Source organism: Podarcis pityusensis (assembly GCF_964106645.2).
Source record: "Podarcis pityusensis genome assembly, chromosome: 7".
NCBI classification, from domain to species: domain Eukaryota; kingdom Metazoa; phylum Chordata; class Lepidosauria; order Squamata; family Lacertidae; genus Podarcis; species Podarcis pityusensis.
This window is the reverse complement of record NC_138031.1, coordinates 60564968-60586739: the sequence shown is the minus strand read 5'-3', so window position 1 is coordinate 60586739 and position 21772 is coordinate 60564968. Positions and strand designations below refer to the sequence as shown.

General features: G+C 40.4%; 1 protein-coding gene and 1 long non-coding RNA gene across 2 annotated transcripts in view; both read left to right on the top strand.

Annotated features, from left to right (window-relative positions):
* Nucleotides 1-21772, top strand: part of LOC308482307 — a 200547-nt gene that overhangs the window by 67303 nt on the left and 111472 nt on the right. The window lies entirely within an intron of this gene.
* The window catches only part of RNF144B (ring finger protein 144B), a 73640-nt gene that overhangs the window by 947 nt on the left and 50921 nt on the right, over nt 1-21772 (top strand). The window contains exons 2-3 of the mRNA XM_081015312.1: nt 393-512; nt 2358-2486. Of these exons, the coding sequence (XP_080871438.1) occupies nt 2471-2486 (16 nt within the window). The 5' untranslated portion in view covers nt 393-512; nt 2358-2470. The remainder of the gene's footprint in view (nt 1-392; nt 513-2357; nt 2487-21772) is intronic.

Here is a 21772-nt window from a genome sequence, read left to right as displayed (position 1 = left end):
TACAGTGGTACCTCATGTTACATACGCTTTAGGTTACAGACTCCGCTAACCCAGAAATAGTACCTCGGGTTAAGAACTTTGCTTCAGGATGAGAACAGAAATCGTGCTCTGGCAGCGCGGCAGCAGCAGGAGGCCCCACTAGCTAAAGTGGTTCTTCAGGTTAAAAACAGTTTCAGGTTAAGAACAGACCTCCGGAATGAATTAAGTACTTAACCCGAGGTACCACTGTAAATGGACTCTCGAGGAGAGATGGGAGCACAAGAGAGAAAACAGGGTAGAATAGATATAGTATATGGGTACGTTATTGGGTGAATGAAAGGCAATGCACCTGTGTGCAATGTATGTCACTGAGTGTGTCTGATCTACTTGGGCACATGTGCTTTTGTTTACAGGTATCAAAATGATGCAGCCTTCAATATCCCTGCCTTCGAAAGTAAAATTAGATGGAAGATTCTACAATATGTACAGATGCATGAAATATCCTCAGCAGAATTGTAGGAAGTCTGTAAGAGGTACTGTGGGCTAGTGGTCATGTTAAAAACCATGTTAGTAATTCTTTGTAATATTTATTATTTAAATAATAAAACCTATGAGACTTGGCTCCATTCACACTGTAGTCTGATACCTACTTTCTAGGATTAAGTCCCTCCGAACTACACACCTCTGAATAGGATTGTGCTGTTAGAAACAGTTATTATTTCCATTCATGGTGAATTATGTCTTACAGAGATACATTTCTCATTGTTGGAATAAATGTGTTTTGTTTCTATTGACATCCACTAAGTTTATAGAAATGTAATTAAAAATAAATATTACTACTAACTATTGACGGATCAAGCACACACTAGCGAAAATTCCACTGACCTCCAGCTCCTCCTTCCAGTCCAAAGTGCAAAATACACATCAAGATGGGTATGTAAAAAACTAAACTGAAATCTGAAACTGAACTATTCCAGATAGAGGCTGCTGTTATCTTGAATGCCAGCATGCAACTTGTAAATGGAGCTCTGCCTAAAGTAACAAGGGCAGTTGATAGTGATTAGGTACTGTGGAATAAAAAGCTAAGCTAATAATTATGTTATCACATCTTCAAAGACTGAGGAGTATTGTGATGAAACAAAAGTTTAAAATCACGATACAAAGACTTAATATATTGTTACATTGCTGGCCTCACATAATAAGACACAAGTCTAGTTCAGTCATAGCTACAAAACATAAGAATGAGCCTGAACAATCTTTGTGTTCGCACACTCCCCCCTTGTCCCTTCCACATGTAAGGGGAAGATCTGGAAGCCTTTGCTTTGGAATTAACCACAGTTTTCCATTATGCCTAAGCTTTGAGAACTGCTTTGTTCTAATGGTTCATTGACGAGCCAGGGTATCAAATAATGGATTGCTGTTGCATCTAAAAACGTTAGAATGGTATTTATTTCTTGACTTTGATGGATCAGAAATGCTAACCTCTCTTCCAGGCTGGATTCATACAATGGCATCAGTCTTCATAGCATTTTGAAGTTAATTATGTATTTGTATGGTGTATGAATTAAACAAAAAAGTGGCTGGCTTCTTTTATGTTAAAGTTCCTGCAAGCTTTATGCTCTTAATTCTGGGAAAGTTGCCTGTAAAAAATATGTAAACATTTATTTGTATCAAATCACCTGTGAATTGACTACAATAATATTCCTCTGTAAGTCTGGTTATATTTATAAACTACAGACAAAGAATATTTCAGATTTGTTTCTTTTATTTCAGAACAGATATAACTATGTTTTACAGGTCCATTCTGTTTTTCTGTGCAGTTCTTATGAGTACCCATATATTAAATATTTGTTGGATATATATTAAATGCAGTGAGTACACAGGATTCCTTTCTTTTGAGGTTGAGCTTCCTTATTCCACACCCCAGCACACAGTAGCTGTGGCAGTCCTTAAGAGACAGACTCTTTCTAACACTCTACTCCTGAAATGCAGAATGAATTTGCCTTTTGTAGGAAGAGGAGGAGGAGGAGGTGGTGCCTTCTGACACAAACTGCCTGTATCAATTGCAGCGAGCAGACCGTTACAGTTGTAAAACCCCTCTTCAGACTAGGCCAGTTGCTGGAGGAGCAATTGCACTATTCACTACCCAAACCAAATATATGTGGCAAAGAAATCCCAGTAATAGGTTGCCTAAGACTGCTGAGGTATGCAGATTTTGAACTGCAGCTCCTTTGGAAAATATAGAAGGGTGATAAGTTAGGGTGAAAGGGAGTATAGAAGGCAAACAAGAGTTTAAAAAGGACTATGTAGTTGCAGAAAGAGATTTTTTGAGACGTTACCTGAAACTGTCATTGGTTTCTTTATCTGCTGCATGGAAGAAATGGCTGCATTTCTGAAAGAAGAAGCAAGCTGTAACCAGTGAAAAGAAATCCTGGACTGCTTGCAACTCTATTAACTGCCAAAGCACAGGAGAAAGGTGAGATTCCCCTCTATGCATCTGGACAATGGTAAATATTAGGCTTTTTCCTATATATTGTCATTCATACTGTGGATTTAATCTTCTGTCTCCTGAACATTTCTGCCTGCAAGTTTCCTTCTGCAAACCATCAGCTTTATACCATTATGGCGAGGCATTGCTTTCATACTTGTGGTGATGAGATGTGTGTGTGTGTTAGTTCAACTCTGCATGTTGGGCATAATGCCTTCTAGAGAATCAGTTACTCTTTTACCACAGTTTTCTTGAAGCAGCTACACCCATTAACATAGCATTGCCAGTCTGCAAACACAGTAAAAACTTGTGGTTCAGTTGAAGTTAGTGAAAATTTGCCATTGAGTTAAAGAGATCCAGAAAGTTGTTCATGCAGCCCTAATCAGGACATCACGGATCTCCACAAGTTAAAAACATTTTGGAACATTTTCCAGACCAAGCCATCTCCTTGCAAAATATTATCATACCCTAACATCTGACAAAGTAAATGCATACTGTACATTAGTCTTAAATCAGGTTTGTAGTGGGGAAACAAATGACTTCTCTGGAGTGTAATGGCATGTAAGATAATAGTTTCCAAATTTATATTTTGTTGTAGCATGCAAAAATACATGTTCCCGTTTAGCTGTTTATTTTTGTTATGTAGTTCTTGGGTCACACATTTTCAGAATTGTGGAGAAGTTTTCATTTTCATTAGAACTGTTGAGACAAGAATGTTGGTTTCATCGTGGCTAACAGAATGAGATCAGGAATTCCGCACTCAAATCTTGCTCTGCCAAGAACTTGTCTTAGGCAAGCCACTCTTTCTCATCCTAATATTACAGGATTGTTGTAAGGATTAAACTAGATTTATTTATTTGAAGCATTTTTGCACCTCTTCAGTGAAAAATGCACTCAGAGCAGTTTACAGAGATAAGTAATATGGCAGTCCCTGCCTTCAGGTTCAAAATCTAGACGACAATACAAAAGGAAAACTGATGGGGAGGGAGAAGGAAAAAAGCAATTTTGTGCACTATTCATTGGTTACAAAGGTTTAAAGACCAGGTGAAATGGAGACAGTTTAAGGAGAGGAGCAACCAAAAGGTTGCTGGTTGCTTAGCAGGTACACTGGCGGGACTCTGCTTCCCTTCTCTTTGTCCATTCTAGAAATGGAGAGTATGACTGTTGATTCTTCTTGATCTCCCAGCAGCTTGACGGTGGTATCCTTCTGGGGCAAATGTATGAGTTGGGTATTGGGGGTATTGCATTGCAATGACTCCATGTCAACATGATGGCTGGCTCCAGAAGGCAGTTCATGAAACATTACTTGGCTCCATGGGTTCTCCAGTAAAGTTCTGTTCAATTAATTGGACTTTGCTGTATTTTTATTGATAGGCAGATCTTCTGGTATATCTGGTAGGTTGTTCTCTAGGCTTCCTATGCTAAAATAGCATCCCCACTCCCTGTATTCATTTGGGTTCCTGCTTTTTGGCTTCTATTCTGTTCACGGCTTTCAATCCAAGCTTCATTCATGTTCCCTTTGCTATTATTCAACTGGGTATTTTTATATTCTTTATTTTTATGTGCAAAATTGAGGCTATTTCCTGTTATTTTTAAAAGGAAGTAATTGAATTGCATGATATGTTTAACAGTCCCACGATATATTTTAACAGTCATTAACAAAAATCCAGTTTTCCACTGCCATTAACAATATTCTTGTTGTGTGATTGATAAGATGCTAATTTCTTCAGGAAATACAGGATCTGTGGCAAACACAGGCATTGTTCCCTGCAGTTCATAGGGCAAGGTTTTCTCTAATCTCGCTGAACCTCTACTTTTGTCCTTATTCTGCTTTATTTATTTTTCAAGGCTCCTATAACTTGCCAAATATTTAACTATCCAGGCTAACTATGGAAGGTATCAAATCCTTTTCCATCTAAAAGAAACAAAGTGAGAATATTTTTCTTTTTGCTATCAAGAGGATATTTAAAGTCCACTGTGGTAAAATTTTGGTCAGGTCAATGACTATTCTCTAATTTTCCTAATTTATTCTTTATTTGTACTGGGTTTACCAGACAAGTCAACACAATCATATGAATGTCCACATGGTGGTGTTGTGTCAGGAAGGAGATCAGATATACTTTGGTTCACATGCTTGGTCAGCACAACACAAATGTGAATGAATGAATTGTTTATTGTGGTCACAGGCAAATAAAATTTGGTATGGAAAGAAAACATATAGCTCATTAAAACAATTAAAAACAGACAAATATAAACACACATTTCTCTCTCTCTCTGAAGCCAGTAGAAAGCTTTTCCTAATCTGCACTGAAGTCAGAAATTGTTTTTCCAACCCTCTCAGTAACACTGGAGGAAACATCCCTTAAACAGAATGATACAAAATTAGGACATATTCCCAGGGGAGTTCGGAGTAGAGGGAGAATTAACCTCTCTCACTACACAGGCTACAGTACAGCATAACATGGTCAACAGGTTCTGCTCCAGCTCCACAAATACAACCTGTCAAGAACTGAAATCTTGCTCACTTAACAGTGCAGAATGTAGCACATTAAAATAAGCAAGGATAAATGCTCTCCCATTTGAACGATGATTATATAGTTTAGGGGTTTGCTAAACAGTAATGAAATGCAGAGTTTGTTACTGTGAAGATGTAAGACGATTAATTGCTGAACAACAAAAAAACTGGGCCTCCTTTGACCTATAATTGCAGCAAAATTGAGGAGAGAAGCCCAGCCTAAATATCTTCTTCCCATTGACTAATGAAAGAGTATGAGAGTATGAAAGAATATGCTTTGCAGCTACTGAAAAGCATAAATATAACCACCATTTCAGGACATGATCTCAACAATTCAGCTGACTGAATACACACATCCATATAAATAGCTGTGTTCCCCACACAAGATAGTAAACCCAGTATCTCCTGGAGGAAAGCAGACAGAACTCTTTCCACTTGGGAGTTTAACCCTGAAATCCAAATGGGAATGCTGTAAGTTGGGTCATGGACTTAGATCATAGGCTTGAATAACAGGAGATAAAGGGACACTTTGCATAAGGAAGAACCCTGAAATAACATGCCAGCTAGAACTTCACAATGTGACTGTGATGCTCTTACCATGTGCAGCAGAAGGGTTTTTTCCAGCAGCTTCACTGGGAAGGGCAACATTTGAACGAATCTTCTTTCTTAGAGGAAGTACGGTAAGCTGTGCCTTTACCAGCAGCTTGACCAGAAGAAATTTAATAGGTGATTCCCCCCCTCTTCATGGACATAAACAAGGGAAATAGATTCCCCAGTGAAGTCCTTGCATATTACACTATAGGTAAAAGTACTGCAGTAGAGGCAATTAAAAGGATGGCAACTCTGTTGTCTTGAAATAAAGGGATTAGGAAGTAAATCTCCTAATCAGCTTGGTGGATGCAAAACACTCAGTGAACAACTGAGGAGACCTATGGATGTGGCTGGTATTGAAGGAACATCCATTATTTTCAATGACAGTGTATGCTGAAGTGATATTCTCACAACATGTCAACTCCTAGGCTTAGCATACCAGCTGTAAGATGGAGTTGCAAATATACAAAACACCTGGCCAGATTCAAGTTGTAGTCGGCATGCTATATGAAGCCCAGAGTCTGTACATGTGAATTTAACCAGCCTGACATAAAATAAGGAATACTGGAAACTCATGGATCCCCATATTTCCTTGTTTTGAGGCGGCCCACATTAGTGAAACCACAACATATTTTCCTCTTGGAATTCCTGACACTCCTTGAGTCTACTGGAATTAAGCAAACAGATCAGATTTTTGTGGCATGGCAGCTTTTTCTGACCTTATTAAAAACCCATGTTAATTCCTTCCATGTCATTTCAGTTTTAAAGGCATGTAGCCTGCGTTAACTAGGATCTTATCTGTGCAGATCATATGCCAAAAGGGCTTGGCATTTTCCTTCAGCAAAAAGGGCCTTGTGTTATTATTATTATTGCAACTTTTAATCCTCATTTGAAGGTCCACAAAAAGTACATCTGTATTACAGCGTAATCCTACACGTGTTCACTCAGAAGTCAGCCCCATTAATGTAACTGGCGCTTAAGTGTGTATAGTAAATTTATAGCCTGAGTTAAACTTCCATCACACTTGCTAGTCCTTTTCTGGTGACACGATAGTGTGCTAACATGCTAGGAGGGGTGGATGGGAGTTGAGTGCACTAACATCATCCCCTGTTGTCTTTCTGCTACTTTCAAACTTGTGGAGGGAGTGGGGAGCCTCATGTGCTCATTTGAGATTTGGGGGTTTTCAGGGTTTAAAATGATTGGGTAGCAGGTAGAGAAAGCCCCCAGCTTCACAAGATCTGTGAGTTAGAGGTCGAATGCAAAGACAATGGCATGTGGGTGGCATGAAGTGTGCTAGCCCCTCTCACAGGTTAACTCAACACATTACTCCAAGACTTGAAGAGAAATTTAGTGTTGAGAGATTGCTGGGGCATGCATGACCTGAGTCGGGGGCGGGGCGCAGCGGTCTACATACAGGGAAAAAATGCTTTAAATAAGTCAGAAATTAAATCATTATAAGAAAAGAAAAAAACCCTATGCAAAAACACTCTAGAAAGGTTTTGTGCTCTCTGGCACCATCTGGTGTTGCATGTTTATAATATATTCAAGTCGCTGCTTTTTTGACTAAAGTAGCTGAGTCCAGGGTCTGCAAGCAAAGGTCTAGCATATTTGCAAAAGGATTTACAGTGTAACCCCACAAGTAATATATATAGGTAGTACACCTCCTGCCAAATACCTTCAGGATTGCTCCTTTGAGTTTGATTGATGACACCACAGAAAGTTGGGCTCTGGAAGTCCCAGTCCCTATTATATCACCAAATGTTCTGTCCCCTGGGAGTTCCACTCTGGAAGATATGATCCAGGAAACAGAAGTCATGTGTTTCTGAATCTGGACCTTGCCCATCATTCCATGGCAGAGGATGTTTGCGGATTCTCCTTTTAGATATTTGCCAGAAAAGCAAAATCTAGATGTACATTACTTGTGTATCTTAAAGAATCATAATGTGAATAAAAGCCAAATTGATTTGGTCTTACTCTAAAAGCCCTTGCTTCCACTTTCTGTAACACATTAATCATACTGGATACTAAAACGATGCTCTTACTCTGGTTTTCAGCAATTTTATGTTTATTTTATTCATTTATTCCAAAATATACTGCAATAAAGCAAATTCTGCAAACAGAGCTTTACATAAGAAATACAGAAGCAATATAATACTTGGGTCTTCAAAACAGAAATATTTTAGTGTCCGTTTAGAAATGAACAGCTTTATATAATCTCTGATTTTGCTAATCTAGGAAATAACTCTATTTCACCCAGCGACTTCAGAAGGCGAAGGAAAATGTACATTTAAATAGCAAGTTCTACAAAAACGGCCTGGCATATTTTCAAAAGGGTACAGTGTTACACAAAGACGCAACTGTGAAAGTAGCAAGCTTTCAGACCACTTACTGCAGTTCTCATTTCAAGGAATGGAAAAGTAAACATTAAGCAAAGAAGGTTAAATCTGTATCTAGAATAGCATAATAAACAAAATTTAAGATTGTTGGCTGGCCCATTGCTGTTGTGAATATATTTATTATTGTATAATGGCTAATTTTGCTTGCTTAGCACCTTTTCCCAGTCCCTGCACTGATAACCCAAACAAGCGAATACCATTGTCAGTGTATTAAAAAGAGATTTTGGTCTTGTAAAACAGTTTTAAGAATGCAAATGGCAGTGCAATACAATACGGAAAGCAGTCAACTGATCATGTATGTCTCAATTTCTCTTCTAATTGGCAGACTTTGGTATTTTTGCATCCCCTTCTAGTGAATGGAGTTTTCCCCACTGCTCTTCTGGGCTGTTTGGCTCCACATGGAATCAATATGCAGAAAGGAAAGGGAATCCCATAATTCAGCAGGACAATGCATTTGCTACCATTTGTCCATTTGCTAACTGTTTGCCCTTTATTGGTGCAAACAGTTTGGATGGCAGTTAGAATACTTTTCATAAATCCTGTCAGGTATGTTTGAATGACTACACACACACCTGGCAGTTGGCAATATACCATAGATAACTGCCATGGTTGTGGGCAAATATATCCACAACTACAAAAGCCTATGGCAATGGATTTTTTTAATCTCATGGATCATCCCTAAAACACATTTCCATTCCCCAAAACAAAAACAATCTGTTAATTTATTGTTACTTGGATATAGGCAAACTGTTCTGAGTAGATTTAGATTTAGTAGATTCCATGATTTAGGTTTAGTTATACCTGCTTTGTTGGTCTTATAGAATATATTGGTTAAGTCTGTGCTATGAACTAATAGACTCTGAACACTAGAGGGATTATTTGTATTATAATACAGCAACAGTGACATCTTAATGCTTGGGCTTGTTTACAACTACTCAGTGCTTTTTTTCTAAAACAAAATGTTTAGGGGTACTCTCATTTTCCTACTCATATTGAAATACTGCCCCTCAATGAGGCCAAACTTAGATTCACAAAATGTTTAGGGGTATGCGTCCCCCCAGAAAAAAGCACTGCAACTACTTAAAAGACTGTAATCCTATGCACAGTAGAACCAAGGCCGACTGAACTCAATGGGACTTATGGCACAGTAAGCAATTATAGAATTGTAATGAATCCTTTTGCAAAAAAAAAAAACCAAAAAAAAAACCCATACCAATTTAGTAAAGAATTCAGTGAAGATACAATTCACTGCTTGTATTGAAATATAGCAAACATTTCCTCTCTAACCCAGAGCTGGATAGATCTTGTTATTCATTAACCCAATGGTTCTCAAATTGTTTCTCTGATCCACACTTTCAGTATAAAAATGTGCTCATGCAACACCAGTTTTTTTTACTGAGGAGAAATACATTGTAAAACAAAAATAAGAAACTCCCAGCAGTGCTTGATTTATAACACAGAACACAACTACTTTATTATATGGTCATGTGACATCCAGGAAGTGTAAAACAATGCAGCTACATAAGAACATGTATCATTACCTAAATAAAATTATAAACAAGCCTCTTAAGTATGCATACAAAGTCAATGAGCGGTGCGTCCTTGCAGTATCACTTGATGCTCTTGCTCTCATTTTGAAAAGGTATCTATCCATATTCTGCAAATAAAAGAAAAGAAAAATGCTATGCTATGCTACACTTAAACGTTTAAATGTTTCTTTATTGTCCTTGAATCTTCCCGCACACTTGCCACCCTCTCCTGATACACCAGTGTTGTATGCCACACCCTTTGAGAACCATTGCTATAAGCAAATACATTTAGGGAGAACAGAAACCTGCTGTTAGATATTCTAGTTCAATCGAGCTAATCCAGGAGTTCTATGCCATCTCCTGGTCGCTGTGGGTTCCAAGTTTCCTTCGTATCACAGGATGTGTTCATATTACCTACCACCTTTGAGTAGAGTGAGGTTTTTCCAGTGCATTTCACACCTCGCCCTACCCCACCCATATGTTCATGGCTTGATTGGTGTTAAATTTGTTTCTGCTTGTGTTTGTACCAGGGGACATTGACAGGCCAGAGATGACTTTACCTTGCATGGCATGGGAGTGGGACTCATCCTGGCTAACCCTGAAACCTGTCGCTAGCTCTCAAAACAAGTCGTTGGGATGGTTTTCTCTTTCGTGTGGAGTTTCTGCTATAGACAGAGGCCTAATGGATGGGTGGCTGCAATTGCAAGCGCATTGCTAGGACCTTGGGACCCTGTAATTACATTCTGCTGATGGTTCCATGTTAAATTAATGAACCTGCTGTGCACAAATTATTTATCATGCATTAGTTAATGAGCTGTCTCCCTATAAAGAGAGAGAAAGAGACATCCTCACCTCTCTGCGGGTCCCACAGGAGGGTAAACAGAAATGAACTGCTCCTGCTCCAGCCCCATTACTTTCATACACAGAGAGAATCTTGCTCTCCTTCCACTCATGCCCAAACCTGCAGGAAGGATGTGTATAAGTCCAATTTGCTCACTAATCTTATAATCTCATAATCAGAAACACGAGAAAAATAGAAAGCAGGTACAGAGACCATAACACATTTCTTTTTTATCTGGGGTTGTAATCCTGAGTGCATATCATGGTTCTTTCCTCTGGCTTTGTTTGATTTGCTTCTACTGTCCTCAACCTCAACTTCATGGATAGAGTGGTGTGATTTAAGGATGCAGCCCTAATCTTGTTTACCTGAGAGTAAGCTCCATCAAACTCAGTAGAACTTATGTTTTGAGTAGTGATGGTTAGGAATTGCTTTGTAACACAGGTGCCAATCAAAGCGCAGCACCTGGAGCATGTAAATCTCAGCAGTGCAACAGATGTGTTCAAAGGGCAGATTGCCAGTAATACTTGAAGAATTTGTTGGGGGGGGCGGGGAGAGAAAAAGAAACCTACTATTATACCTACCAGCAAGAGTGCAAAGGTTAAAGGAGTTGCATGGAGTTTCACAAGATCAGCATAAAATCCTTAAAAGGTATCTAGAATAATGTATGTTTGTGTGAGGACTAAACAATTCGGTTACAGGTCCGTGACTTTGCCTATACAGTGGTACCTTGGGTTAAGTACTTAATTCGTTCTGGAGGTCTGTTCTTAACCTGAAACTGTTCTTAACCTGAAGCTCCACTTTAGCTAATGGGGCCTCCTGCTGCTGCTGCGCCGCTGGAGCACGATTTCTGTTCTCATCCTGAAGCAAAGTTCTTAACCCGAGGTACTATTTCTGGGTTAGCGGAGTCTGTAACCTGAAGCGTATGTAACCTGAAGCGTATGTAACCTGAGGTACCACTGTAGTAGAGATGATTCACACTTGGATGCTATTCTCCTCTCCAAAGTCATCTGGTTGCAGGATGTACAGTATGTGTTGTCATATTAGTGGGGTAGGAGAGCTGAAAAAAAATTCACATCTGGCAACCAATGAGCCCCTTTGGTTTCAGATAGCACATGGGTAGACGAGTCTAAAAAGCCAGGGACACAAATTTTCATGGCCCTCTAGTGGCTATGATTGCTCATTTACTAGAAGTAATGTATTTAAGAATTAGCTCTGGAAGCGTATACATGATTCTGACCAAACTAAGCCTTCTAGAGCAAAAGCCTCCTAAAGCAAAAGGGTTTGCATTTTCTCTAATGTGTTCTGTGACTTAATTATGCATTGTGCAAGGAAATACTTTTACTTTTCTGTTCGGAATCCTTTTTTCTAGCTAATTGCACTTGATTGATTTTAAGTTCTAGTATTATGACTGTATGAAAATTTCACTGCACCTATCACAATTTTATAAAATTACCATGCCTTCCCTCAGCCATCTTAAAAAAGAAAAGGTTGGACCTTGTCCTGAAAGCCATATTATAAATATTTATTTTATTGCATAAAGTTAATACACTTTTGTCAAACACTTCAAAGTGGCTTACAAAGAGAAAATATAAATAAAATAATATAAAAACTAGTAAGGAAAGCAGAGGCCCTTGCTGGCTCTTAATAATGGGACCACAGTTTCCATTCATCACCCCCCCCCCGAACATTTTTCTTTTATTTGTTTCACTACATTTATATTCCTCCTTCAAGGAACTCAAGACAGCTTTTACGCTGCCTCCCCTTTATTTTTATTTCCAGAGCAACCCTGTAAGGTAGGTGAGGCTGAGAGACAGCAATGTCTGGTCTATGCTCACTCAGTGAGCTTCATGGCAGAGTGAGGATTTGAACTCAAGTCTTCCTGGCTTTCTCATAACATAACTTTTCTTAAAATAACTGAGCAGTAGTATTTTCCATTTATTTGGAATAACACCTTTGCAGTATTAATAGACACCAGGCGAAACACAATGCAATTTGCTTAAACCAGTTCACAGCAGCTACAAAGTTCCCTCAAATGCAACAGTCACATCTCAAAAAGTTGTTCAGGCATCCTTTTAGCAGGTAATAATGTGTTTGATCTTGTTCTTGTTTGGCAGGCTTCTTTGTTAAACCTGTTTGAGTAGTTCCCCAAACCCCTCCCCCCCCCCGGCCCGGCAACAATTACGGTAGTTGTCTGTTTATTAAAACAAATCTAGTTTTGCAAATTACAAGGAACTTTCCTAGAATTATAGAACTAGAATGATAAAACTCTACGAGACCACCTTATGTTTATGACTGGAATAGATTAAGCAGATCAGGAGAAATGCTTAAATATATTTAATTTGTATACTGAATTATAAAAGGAAGACACCTTTGTTATGTTTTATAAGAGAGAATCCACAACCCACCATGGCCACAGACATGAAGAAACTCAAATCCTTGTGTTGTTGTTGTTGTTATTTATATAATATGGGTGAGTCACTACCTCTCATCCTAACCTATTTCACAGTGTTATTGTGGGGATTAATGTGTGCCATCTTAAACTACTTAGAGAAAAAAGGCAGGATATAAACGCAGTAAATAAAGTGGGCTGGGTGTCAGTTTACTACTGCTAATCTGCCCCTTTCAGGGTGGTCGCTTTTGGGGAGGGGCTGAGCTATGTGGATTGCTGGACTTTGGCCCTCATGTCCAGCCATAGCTGCGCCAGTGCTGTAAAATCACCTGTTGCCATTAGCCCCATGTTAGTGGGATTGGGATGCGGGTGGCGCTGTGGTCTAAACCACTGAGCCTCTTGGGCTTGCCGATCAAAAGGTTGGGGGTTTGAATCTGTGCAACAGGGTGAGCTCCTGTTCCTCTGTCCCAGCTACTGCCAACCTAGCAGTTCAATAGATACCGCTGCAGCGCAAAGGTAAATGGTGTTTCCCTGCACTCTGGTTTATGCCATTGTGTTCCACTGTGCCAAAAGCGGTTTAGTCATGCTAGCCACATGACCCAGAAAGCTGTCTGTGGACAAACGCTGTCTCCCTCGGCCTGAAAGCGAGATGAGCGCCGCAACCCCATAGTTGCCTTTGACTGGACTTAACCGTCCCGGGGTCCTTTACCTTTTTAGTGTGATTGCTGATCCTGTAGTTCTTTCAGTACTTGCTTCCAACACTGCTTGCACAGGTACTGATTTATAATCCACATTATAGCACCAGTCATGTCCACATGCCTCTTGGAAGATCTGCACATGACAGCATAGTGGGGTCATGCATTCATCTTCTCAAAGCATCTGCACATACCCACTCAGTGTGTTCATACAGTGAAAAATGATCAGGGCTATATATATATTTCATACATCTTCCTACTAGGAGTTCTTTTTCTATGTGGGAAAAATGTTATGTTTTGAAGCGCCCCTGTGTCTTAACAGAAGCTTTCAGATGGAAAACGCTGACATGTAACTAGTACTGACTGCCAAGAAATTACTCACAAGTAAGATTTTGGCATTGTGGGTTGCGATTCCTTCCTGGACTTTGAAATGCAAGGGGTGGTGGTGATTGCATAAATGACATTTAAAGGAATTGGCTTATATCTGAAGAAAAACAACACCCCCAAACAAATCAAGTTATCTATCTCTTTTTTTGTGACCAAATACAAGCACATAACACAGCAGTATGTGTTGAAGAAGTTAGAAATTTTCTCAGTGCGCCCCTCCCACACTGCCCAGTGGTACAGTTGAGACAATGGGGCTGTGGCTTGTGAAACCCTCCCCTGCTTCAGACCAGTGTATATGGTGCAGGAGGGCCTGGTCTGGCCTACTCATGCTTGGCTTGCCTGACCAGGACTCCAGTGGGCATAGCACACCTGCCAAGAGACCCGGAAAAAATGGGACATCCTGGTTTTTTTGCTTGAGATCATGGCAGCCATTTTGGGTGCCACAATATCACATGTTCTCATGCCGTGCTCTCCTTTTTTGTGTTTTTTCTGGACTGCAATCTCATGCAGCTCCCCAAAACATGTGTTTTTTGACACTGCAGAAGATTGCGCCTTGTAAAAGAAATGCTTTGGGGGGGTGGCGCGAGAGTGCTGTGTGAGTCATGTGACTTGCCTGGGAGCACTTCCCTGAAGATGCGTGTCCTGGTTTTCAATCGGAAAAAATAGGACAGTATGGCATAGGTAAGTGGAAACGCTCTGAATCTTGACCCTCTGCAGGCACTCTAGCTGCAGGATTGTGTTACTTTTGGGGAGGAACCATGTGGATTGTCTGCCTCTAGCACCAAAGTGTTTGGGGTCATCTCTACCTGAAGCAATACAATGCACTCTGCTTATGATGGATATGTTGCAGCGAGGTTATTTTATCTGTGGATGCCTTAAGCCAGAGCTTTCCAAACTGTGTGTCGTGACAAGTTAGTGTTTTGGTTGCTGTGTGCAGGTGTGTCGTGCGAATGTTCCTCATGCTCCTCCCAGGGCTGGAAAGGGATTAGTTTAACCTCTGGTTTGCTAGTAAAACTGAATTACAGTGGTACCTCGGGTTACATATGCTTCAGGTTACATACGCTTCAGGCTACACACACTGCTAACCCAGAAATAGTGCTTAAGGTTAACAACTTTGCTTCAGGATAAGAACAGAAATCGGGCTCCGGTGGCGCAGCGGCAGCAGGAGGCCCCATTAGCTAAAGTGATGCTTCAGGTTAAGAACAGTTTCAGGTTAAGAACGGACCTCCGGAACGAATTAAGTACTTAACCCGAGGTACCACTGTACTGTGTTGCGAAATGATGCAAAACTGAATTACTGTGTCGCAAAATGATGCATGTCTAAAAAGTGTGTCACCAACATGAACAGTTTGGAAAGCTCTGCCTTAAGCAGTGGTCTTAACCACTGCTTTGCAGGTCAAAATATTACTTGTGTTTAGTGCAGGATAGTAAGCAGATGCCAAAAGTAAGCATGCAACTTAAGAAGACTGTACACTGTCCTTTGTAAAACACTGTATCTACAGAGATACAGCGGAACCTGAGCAAAAATTAAGCTGTGGCAGCCAAAGGAAAAGGAAAAGGTCTGTATTTCAGTACAAGTGAAAGTATCTGTGATCTGCTTGTTTTGAATCTGCTATCTTAATCTCAGGAATGTAGCATTTTGGTATTGGGTGTGAGGTACAACATTCCAAAGGGATTATTCTTATTAGGCTTCATCCTTTGCTCTGAACTGCGGAGAAGCAAGTTTGCCACTAATCATTAGCTGAGCTAGGCACTGATACACACCTATATTTTGTACTGCATATCCATGCAGACCGGAAACTAGATTTTCCACCCAGGAAGCAAATATGTGTTGTGTGAGTATGCAGTGTATGTAACAAACGCTTCTGTTATGCCCAGTGTAGAGCATGTGGTCAAAATGTGCTGCTTTGTACCCAAATGGTGAAAAGAGTGTTAAGGGGGTATATGTGAAAGGTCTTAAGGCAAAAAACCAAAATGGAGAAATGTTTATTCCTGGGACCATAGTCCGTCCTGAATCAGGGACATACATACATTGGATGTACACAGTGTATGGAACTTGCTTCCACAGGAGGCAGTGATGGCTACCATCTTGGATGGCTTTAAAAGAGGAATAGACAAAAACATGGACGATGGGGCTACCAGTGGCTACTAGCCATGATGGCTATGCACTGCCTCCATAGTCAGAGGCAGTAATGCTTCTAAATAGAAACTGCAGGAGGGGAGAGTGCTCTTGTGCTTGGGTCCTGCTTGCACGTTTCCTACAGGCATCTGATTGACCACTATGCAAACAGGATGCAGGACCACTGGCCAGATCCAGCAGGCTCTTTTTATGTTCTTATGGAGATGTTTAGTGGGCAATGAGCCTCTGTATCATTCCCACCCAAACAGATGGGCAGGGGCTGTAGCTCAGTAGCATAGCACATGCTTTTCTTGCAGAAGGTCGCAGGTTCAGTCCTTGGCTTTTTTGGGCCGGGTGGGAAAAGCCTGAACCTTTGAAGATCTTCTGAACTGGACCGATGACTTAACTCATAAGGCATCTGGCAAAGGAGCTACTAGTAAACTAGCCAGATAGCAAGGAAGCTTCACAGTTAGTAAGCCATCATCTTGACCCTTAGAAGAGCTTCCATGCCAATTTTCCAATGACTTCCAGAAAATTCAACAGGACAAATCAAGCAGATTGTAATCTGGAATACATTTAAGATGGGGCAAAACCTGCCTCTCTCCCTAGCTTCTGAGCTCACCAGGGTCAGATCCAGCCCATACCTCCCAGAGCAGCCCTTTATATTCTCCATTAAGTGAATAGCTGAGATTCCAAAAAAGAAGAAGAAGAATGAAGGACTGCACTCAAATACAGTCCTGTAGTTGAGCTGAAGTCCATCTACTATCTCTGACATTGAGTTGTTTTGCTTTCATTGTCAGGTACCACAAATAAGTGTAATGAGATTTTTTGAAAATGAGCTATCAGAAATAAAGATTGGCAAGATTTTGCTGTTTCCTGGTAGCTATTTTGTGTGTGTGGAGGGGGGTTGTACATTTATGCTGTCAAATGCTGAAAAATAGAACTGCTGAGTGTCAGAGCACCATGACTCACTTGTACTGAAGCTGAAATGCACTGCAAAAGAAAGTACATTTCGGCTCTTCCAAAATAGCTTACATTATTGTTTTCATGAATGGCACCAGGTTCTGGAAGGGTGTATGAAGGGGCTGATGTAGGTCGCCTTTGAACTACCTTTCTCAGGAGGCTCTGTAACATACAGGAACACCCCCTCAATATACCCACCCAGTCCATCCTACTGATGAATATTTTGCCAGTTGGATGTACTACTGAAATATAATCCCCATCATCCCTCATCATTGGCCGGGGTGGCTGATGGGAGTTGGAATCCAAAACATCTGGCTAGCACCAGATGGATAGGCTATCTTAATAGTGTAAGATTATTGTGTCCTGTTACATTATCAGGGGTCCCTAGTCTGTCTAAAATTCTTTTCAGTATGTGACAATTTGCAGGAGTTGTCCAGGCTTAAATTTATATTAGTTCTGTTTGTGCCAAGATATAATAATTGACACAGTTTGAGATACATTCTGAAGTAATATTTAAAAGTTGGGATCAAATCAATGCTCATACTGAAATATGGTCAGCAATATGCATAAAGTTATATTGTAATGTCATTTAGAGAGGTGTAGATGTGTATGTAGGACGCGGGTGGCGCTGTGGGTTAAACCACAGAGCCTAGGACTTGCCGATCAGAAGGTCGGCAGTTTGAATCCCTGTGACGGGGTGAGCTCCAGTTGCTCGCTCCCTGCTCCTGCCAACCTAGCAGTTCGAAAGCACGTCAAAGTGCAAGTAGATAAATAGGTACCACTCTGGTGGGAAGGTAAACGGCGTTTCTGTGTGCTGCTCTGGTTCGCCAGAAGCGGCTTAGTCATGCTGGCCACATGACCCAGAAGCTGTACGCCGGCTCCCTCAGCCAGTAAAGCGAGATGAGCGCTGCAACCCCAGAGTCAGCCATGACTGGACCTAATGGTCCCTTTACCTTTTAGATGTGTACTATTTAAATCTGAAGTATGGAGCAAGCAACAAGTGGGAACTCTACTGCATTTTAATGTGAAACTATTTTTACACCCTAGCATTGAAGTGAAGGGACGCGTGCTTAATTCACTTAATTTGAGTGCTGTAATAAAGGGGCAGCAAAAAACATCTGAAGGCATTGGTCCCAAGAAGCTGACATCTGTGATCTGAGAGTATTTCCTCTCCCCTGATTACAGGACTGTGTGTTTGTTCTTTATTACAGTGAAAATGATCTGTTTGCCCAACTCTGTCTTCCTGATCTTCCAGTTTTCAGTGCAATGTGTGCAATGTAACTTGACTGCCTAGAATTGTTGCAACGTTAGGTAGGTCATTAAGGCATGTAATTAATTGTAAAAAGATAGCATCGCTTTTGGCACACAGCCAAAGCCAGAAAGTTATAGGCATATACAGTGGTACCTCGGGTTACATACGCTTCAGGTTACATACGCTTCAGGTTACAGACTCTGCTAACCTAAAAATATTACCTCAGGTTAAGAACTTTGGTTCAGGATGAGAACAGAAATCGCGTGGCGGCGGCGCAGCAGCAGCAGGAGACCCCATTAGCTAAAGTGGTGCTTCAGGTTAAGAACAGTTTCAGTTTAAGAACAGACCTCCGGAACGAATTAAGTACATAACCAGAGGTACCACTTTAATCTGAGGACTATTCAAATTTCTGAACATGTCTAATAATAACCTGTTACGATTTAAACTGCCCATCCCTGGTATTGATTCTGTGACTGTGTGCTTTGCTGTATTCATTTGCCCTTATTCCCAAGAACAATTAGAACTGTAGCCTAATTGTACTGCTGTTTGTACAACCCTTACAGAGATAACTAGCTGCCCTAAATCTGAAACAAAACAAAATGCTAAATGCTTCCATATTGTGCTTTCTGAAACTGAAATGCTTTGGAATGAGTTACAATGGTGTCTAGGAAAAGGTTTTAAGTCCTTTTGAGAACTTACAGTGACCATGTGGAAAGTTGACTTCCTGCACATAATCTGTGAATCTACCACTCCTTTTTCTGTTTGCAAAATACTGAAAAAAACCACACACACTGAGAGAAAACATACAGTGATGCACAGGTGGGTTCTCTGTTTCCAGTCAACACATGAGGGAGGGGAAAGAAGAATCACACATCCCTCTTCATGGGTTTATTTATTTTTATTTATGTATTTATATATTATGTATTCAAAGCCATTTCTAAACAGCTTAATGTTTTCAAAATCTCTTTAGTGGTGCATGCTATGTACAATGTAAAAATATCCATGTGACTTGTGTTAAGTGTAGAATAACAATATTTTGAATACGGGTATAAAACTGGGTGTTTGATTTGGAGGTCGTCTTGAAATGTCACAGAAGCCTTCTTCAGAAATAATTAAATAAACACATGGGAGGATGAGCAGGAGAAGCAGAGATGAGCGAACTAGCTCCTGCCCATAGCTGTTTTTGTTGCCCTCCATCTTGCGGAGGGTAATATCACCTATATATGTTTTGGAATGAATAGAGAAGACAGCTTGCTGCAGAGGTTTGCTCTCCACTTGGAGCTGCCTTTGCCAGCCTGGTGACTCCAGATGCTTTGAACTAAGGCCAGGGCTGATAGAAACCATAGTTCTAGATATCTGGAGGGCGTCCGGCTGAAGCAGGCGGATTGGAGAGGGGGAATGGCAGCCAGGTGGGAGGGCAGAGCTAGTGTGTTGTCCCTTCTCCCCTTGTGTGCTTGCTTGACTCTTAATGGTGAGACTTGAAGAGACCTAAAGACATAATGCAATGAGGGTGGTTTTTGTTCAATAAATTGCAAGTTACCCTGCATTTCAGGATCTCTAAGAGGTACCTGTATTGGGGTTTGGGAAGACATATGCAAAATTTGTGTACCTTTTAATTAATAAATAATTTGTAAGGCACATATTTAATTGGCGAAATACCTCTTGATAATAGGCATACAGTTTGACCTGCTTTTGATGTATGAAAGCATTCTATCTCTTTGAAGATGGATGTTAACACCCTTCCTTTCTTGGTCAGCTCTAATTCATGGCTTGAAATGTTCCAAAACCATTAGCTATACCAGTCCGAAATACATCTGAAAGACATACACTTGCATATAGTGATAGAATAAATGCTATATTTAAGGTTTAAGCAATTTGTAGCTAGTATGTCTGGTAAGATCTACACTTTAGAACTATGTGACCTGATTACACAATCATGAATAGAAGACTTCTCTTTAATCTTTTCTTAGGCTGCAACCCAATATTATACACACCTCCCTGTTTGGTAGAACATCACATTGGCGTTTACTTCTGAACTGACCTTTATAGGATTACACAGTTAGCTGGTTGGATTATATATGTATTCATCTAAAACCAAATTGGATGAGGCTGCTCCCAAGACCAACTTTGTGCTCTTTTTTTTTTTAACCTATCATGTGGCAAGCACACCCAGAATGACCTGGGTGAATGGTTGCAAGGGATGGACTATTCTTAAATCAGTGTTAATCACTTTACTTTTACAAAGTGATTAAAGGTTCTTAAGTATTTGTACAGCATCTTAAAAAGCAGAGACATCGCCTTGCCAACAAAGGTCCATATAGTTAAAGCTATGGTTTTCCCAGTAGTGATGTATGGAAGTGAGAGCTGGACCATAAAGAAGGCTGATCGCCGAATAATTGATGCTTTTGAATTATGGTGCTGGAGGAGACTCTTGAGAGTCCCATGGACTGCAAGAAGATCAAACCTATCCATTCTTAAGGAAATCAGGCCTGAGTGCTCACTGGAAGGACAGATCGTGAAGCTAAGGCTCCAATACTTTGGCCACCTCATGAGAAGAGAAGACTCCCTGGAAAAGACCCTGATGTTGGGAAAGATGGAGGGCACAAGGAGAAGGGGACGACAGAGGACGAGATGGTTGGACAGTGTTCTCGAAGCTACCTGCATGAGTTTGACCAAACTGCGGGAGGCAGTGGAAGACAGGAGTGCCTGGCGTGCTCTGGTCCATGGGGTCACGAAGAGTCGGACACGACTAAACGACTAAACAACAACAACAACAAGTATTTGTACAACTATTTTGTGAAATGAATTAGTCAGGCTACTTGATGTGGTTGAGATGGTGCCTGAATCAATCTCTTTGAAGTCCAGAAGCTCAGTCATTGAACCTTTTGGGACATCTATTTACAGATTGTTCAATGCCTCCCCACCTATCAGATCTCAATTTTAACACATGTGGTCAGTGATGGCATTTGACACATAATATATATTTGTTTAAGGGCTATGCTGAGCTAGTTCAGAGCTAACAGAGCTATCTGCATTCAGTAGTTCTTTCATTTTCTTCATTGTGTGGACTTCAGCGACATTGGATTGTTCATTTCATTCATCTTAACTATTTTTACTTATATTATTTTATTTATCTATATCAGATAAACCCACCAATAACTTCTGTACAGTATTTGTTTCTGGTATGGGAGAATGAGAGATACCTGTGGTGACATGGTCTGTTGCATTCCTTCCCATATTGAAGAGCCCATGTTATCACTGAAGCTTCTTAAAAGAGTTTTATTAAATTCTGTTTGATAGGCTATATTCACAGCTGAACACCTTACATAAGATAGCTTAATTATGGTTTAGCTCAAGGGGATAATTAAAACTTCAAGTCTGCAGTTCAAGACTGATACGTGCATAAAAGTAGACTGATTTTGATTTTTCTGGTAGCAAGCTGAAATGAATCTTATATTTCAGGTGGTATCGGATAGCAAAGCAAGGATATAAAAAAACTGCATATAGAACCCCTGAGTTGTAACACAAAACGCCACTTCTTAATCTTCTTCATTCCTTACAAAAAAAATCACTCTCTTGTCTCCCCATGCCAGTGGCCTCATGCAGCACATACATTCAGCATGAATTC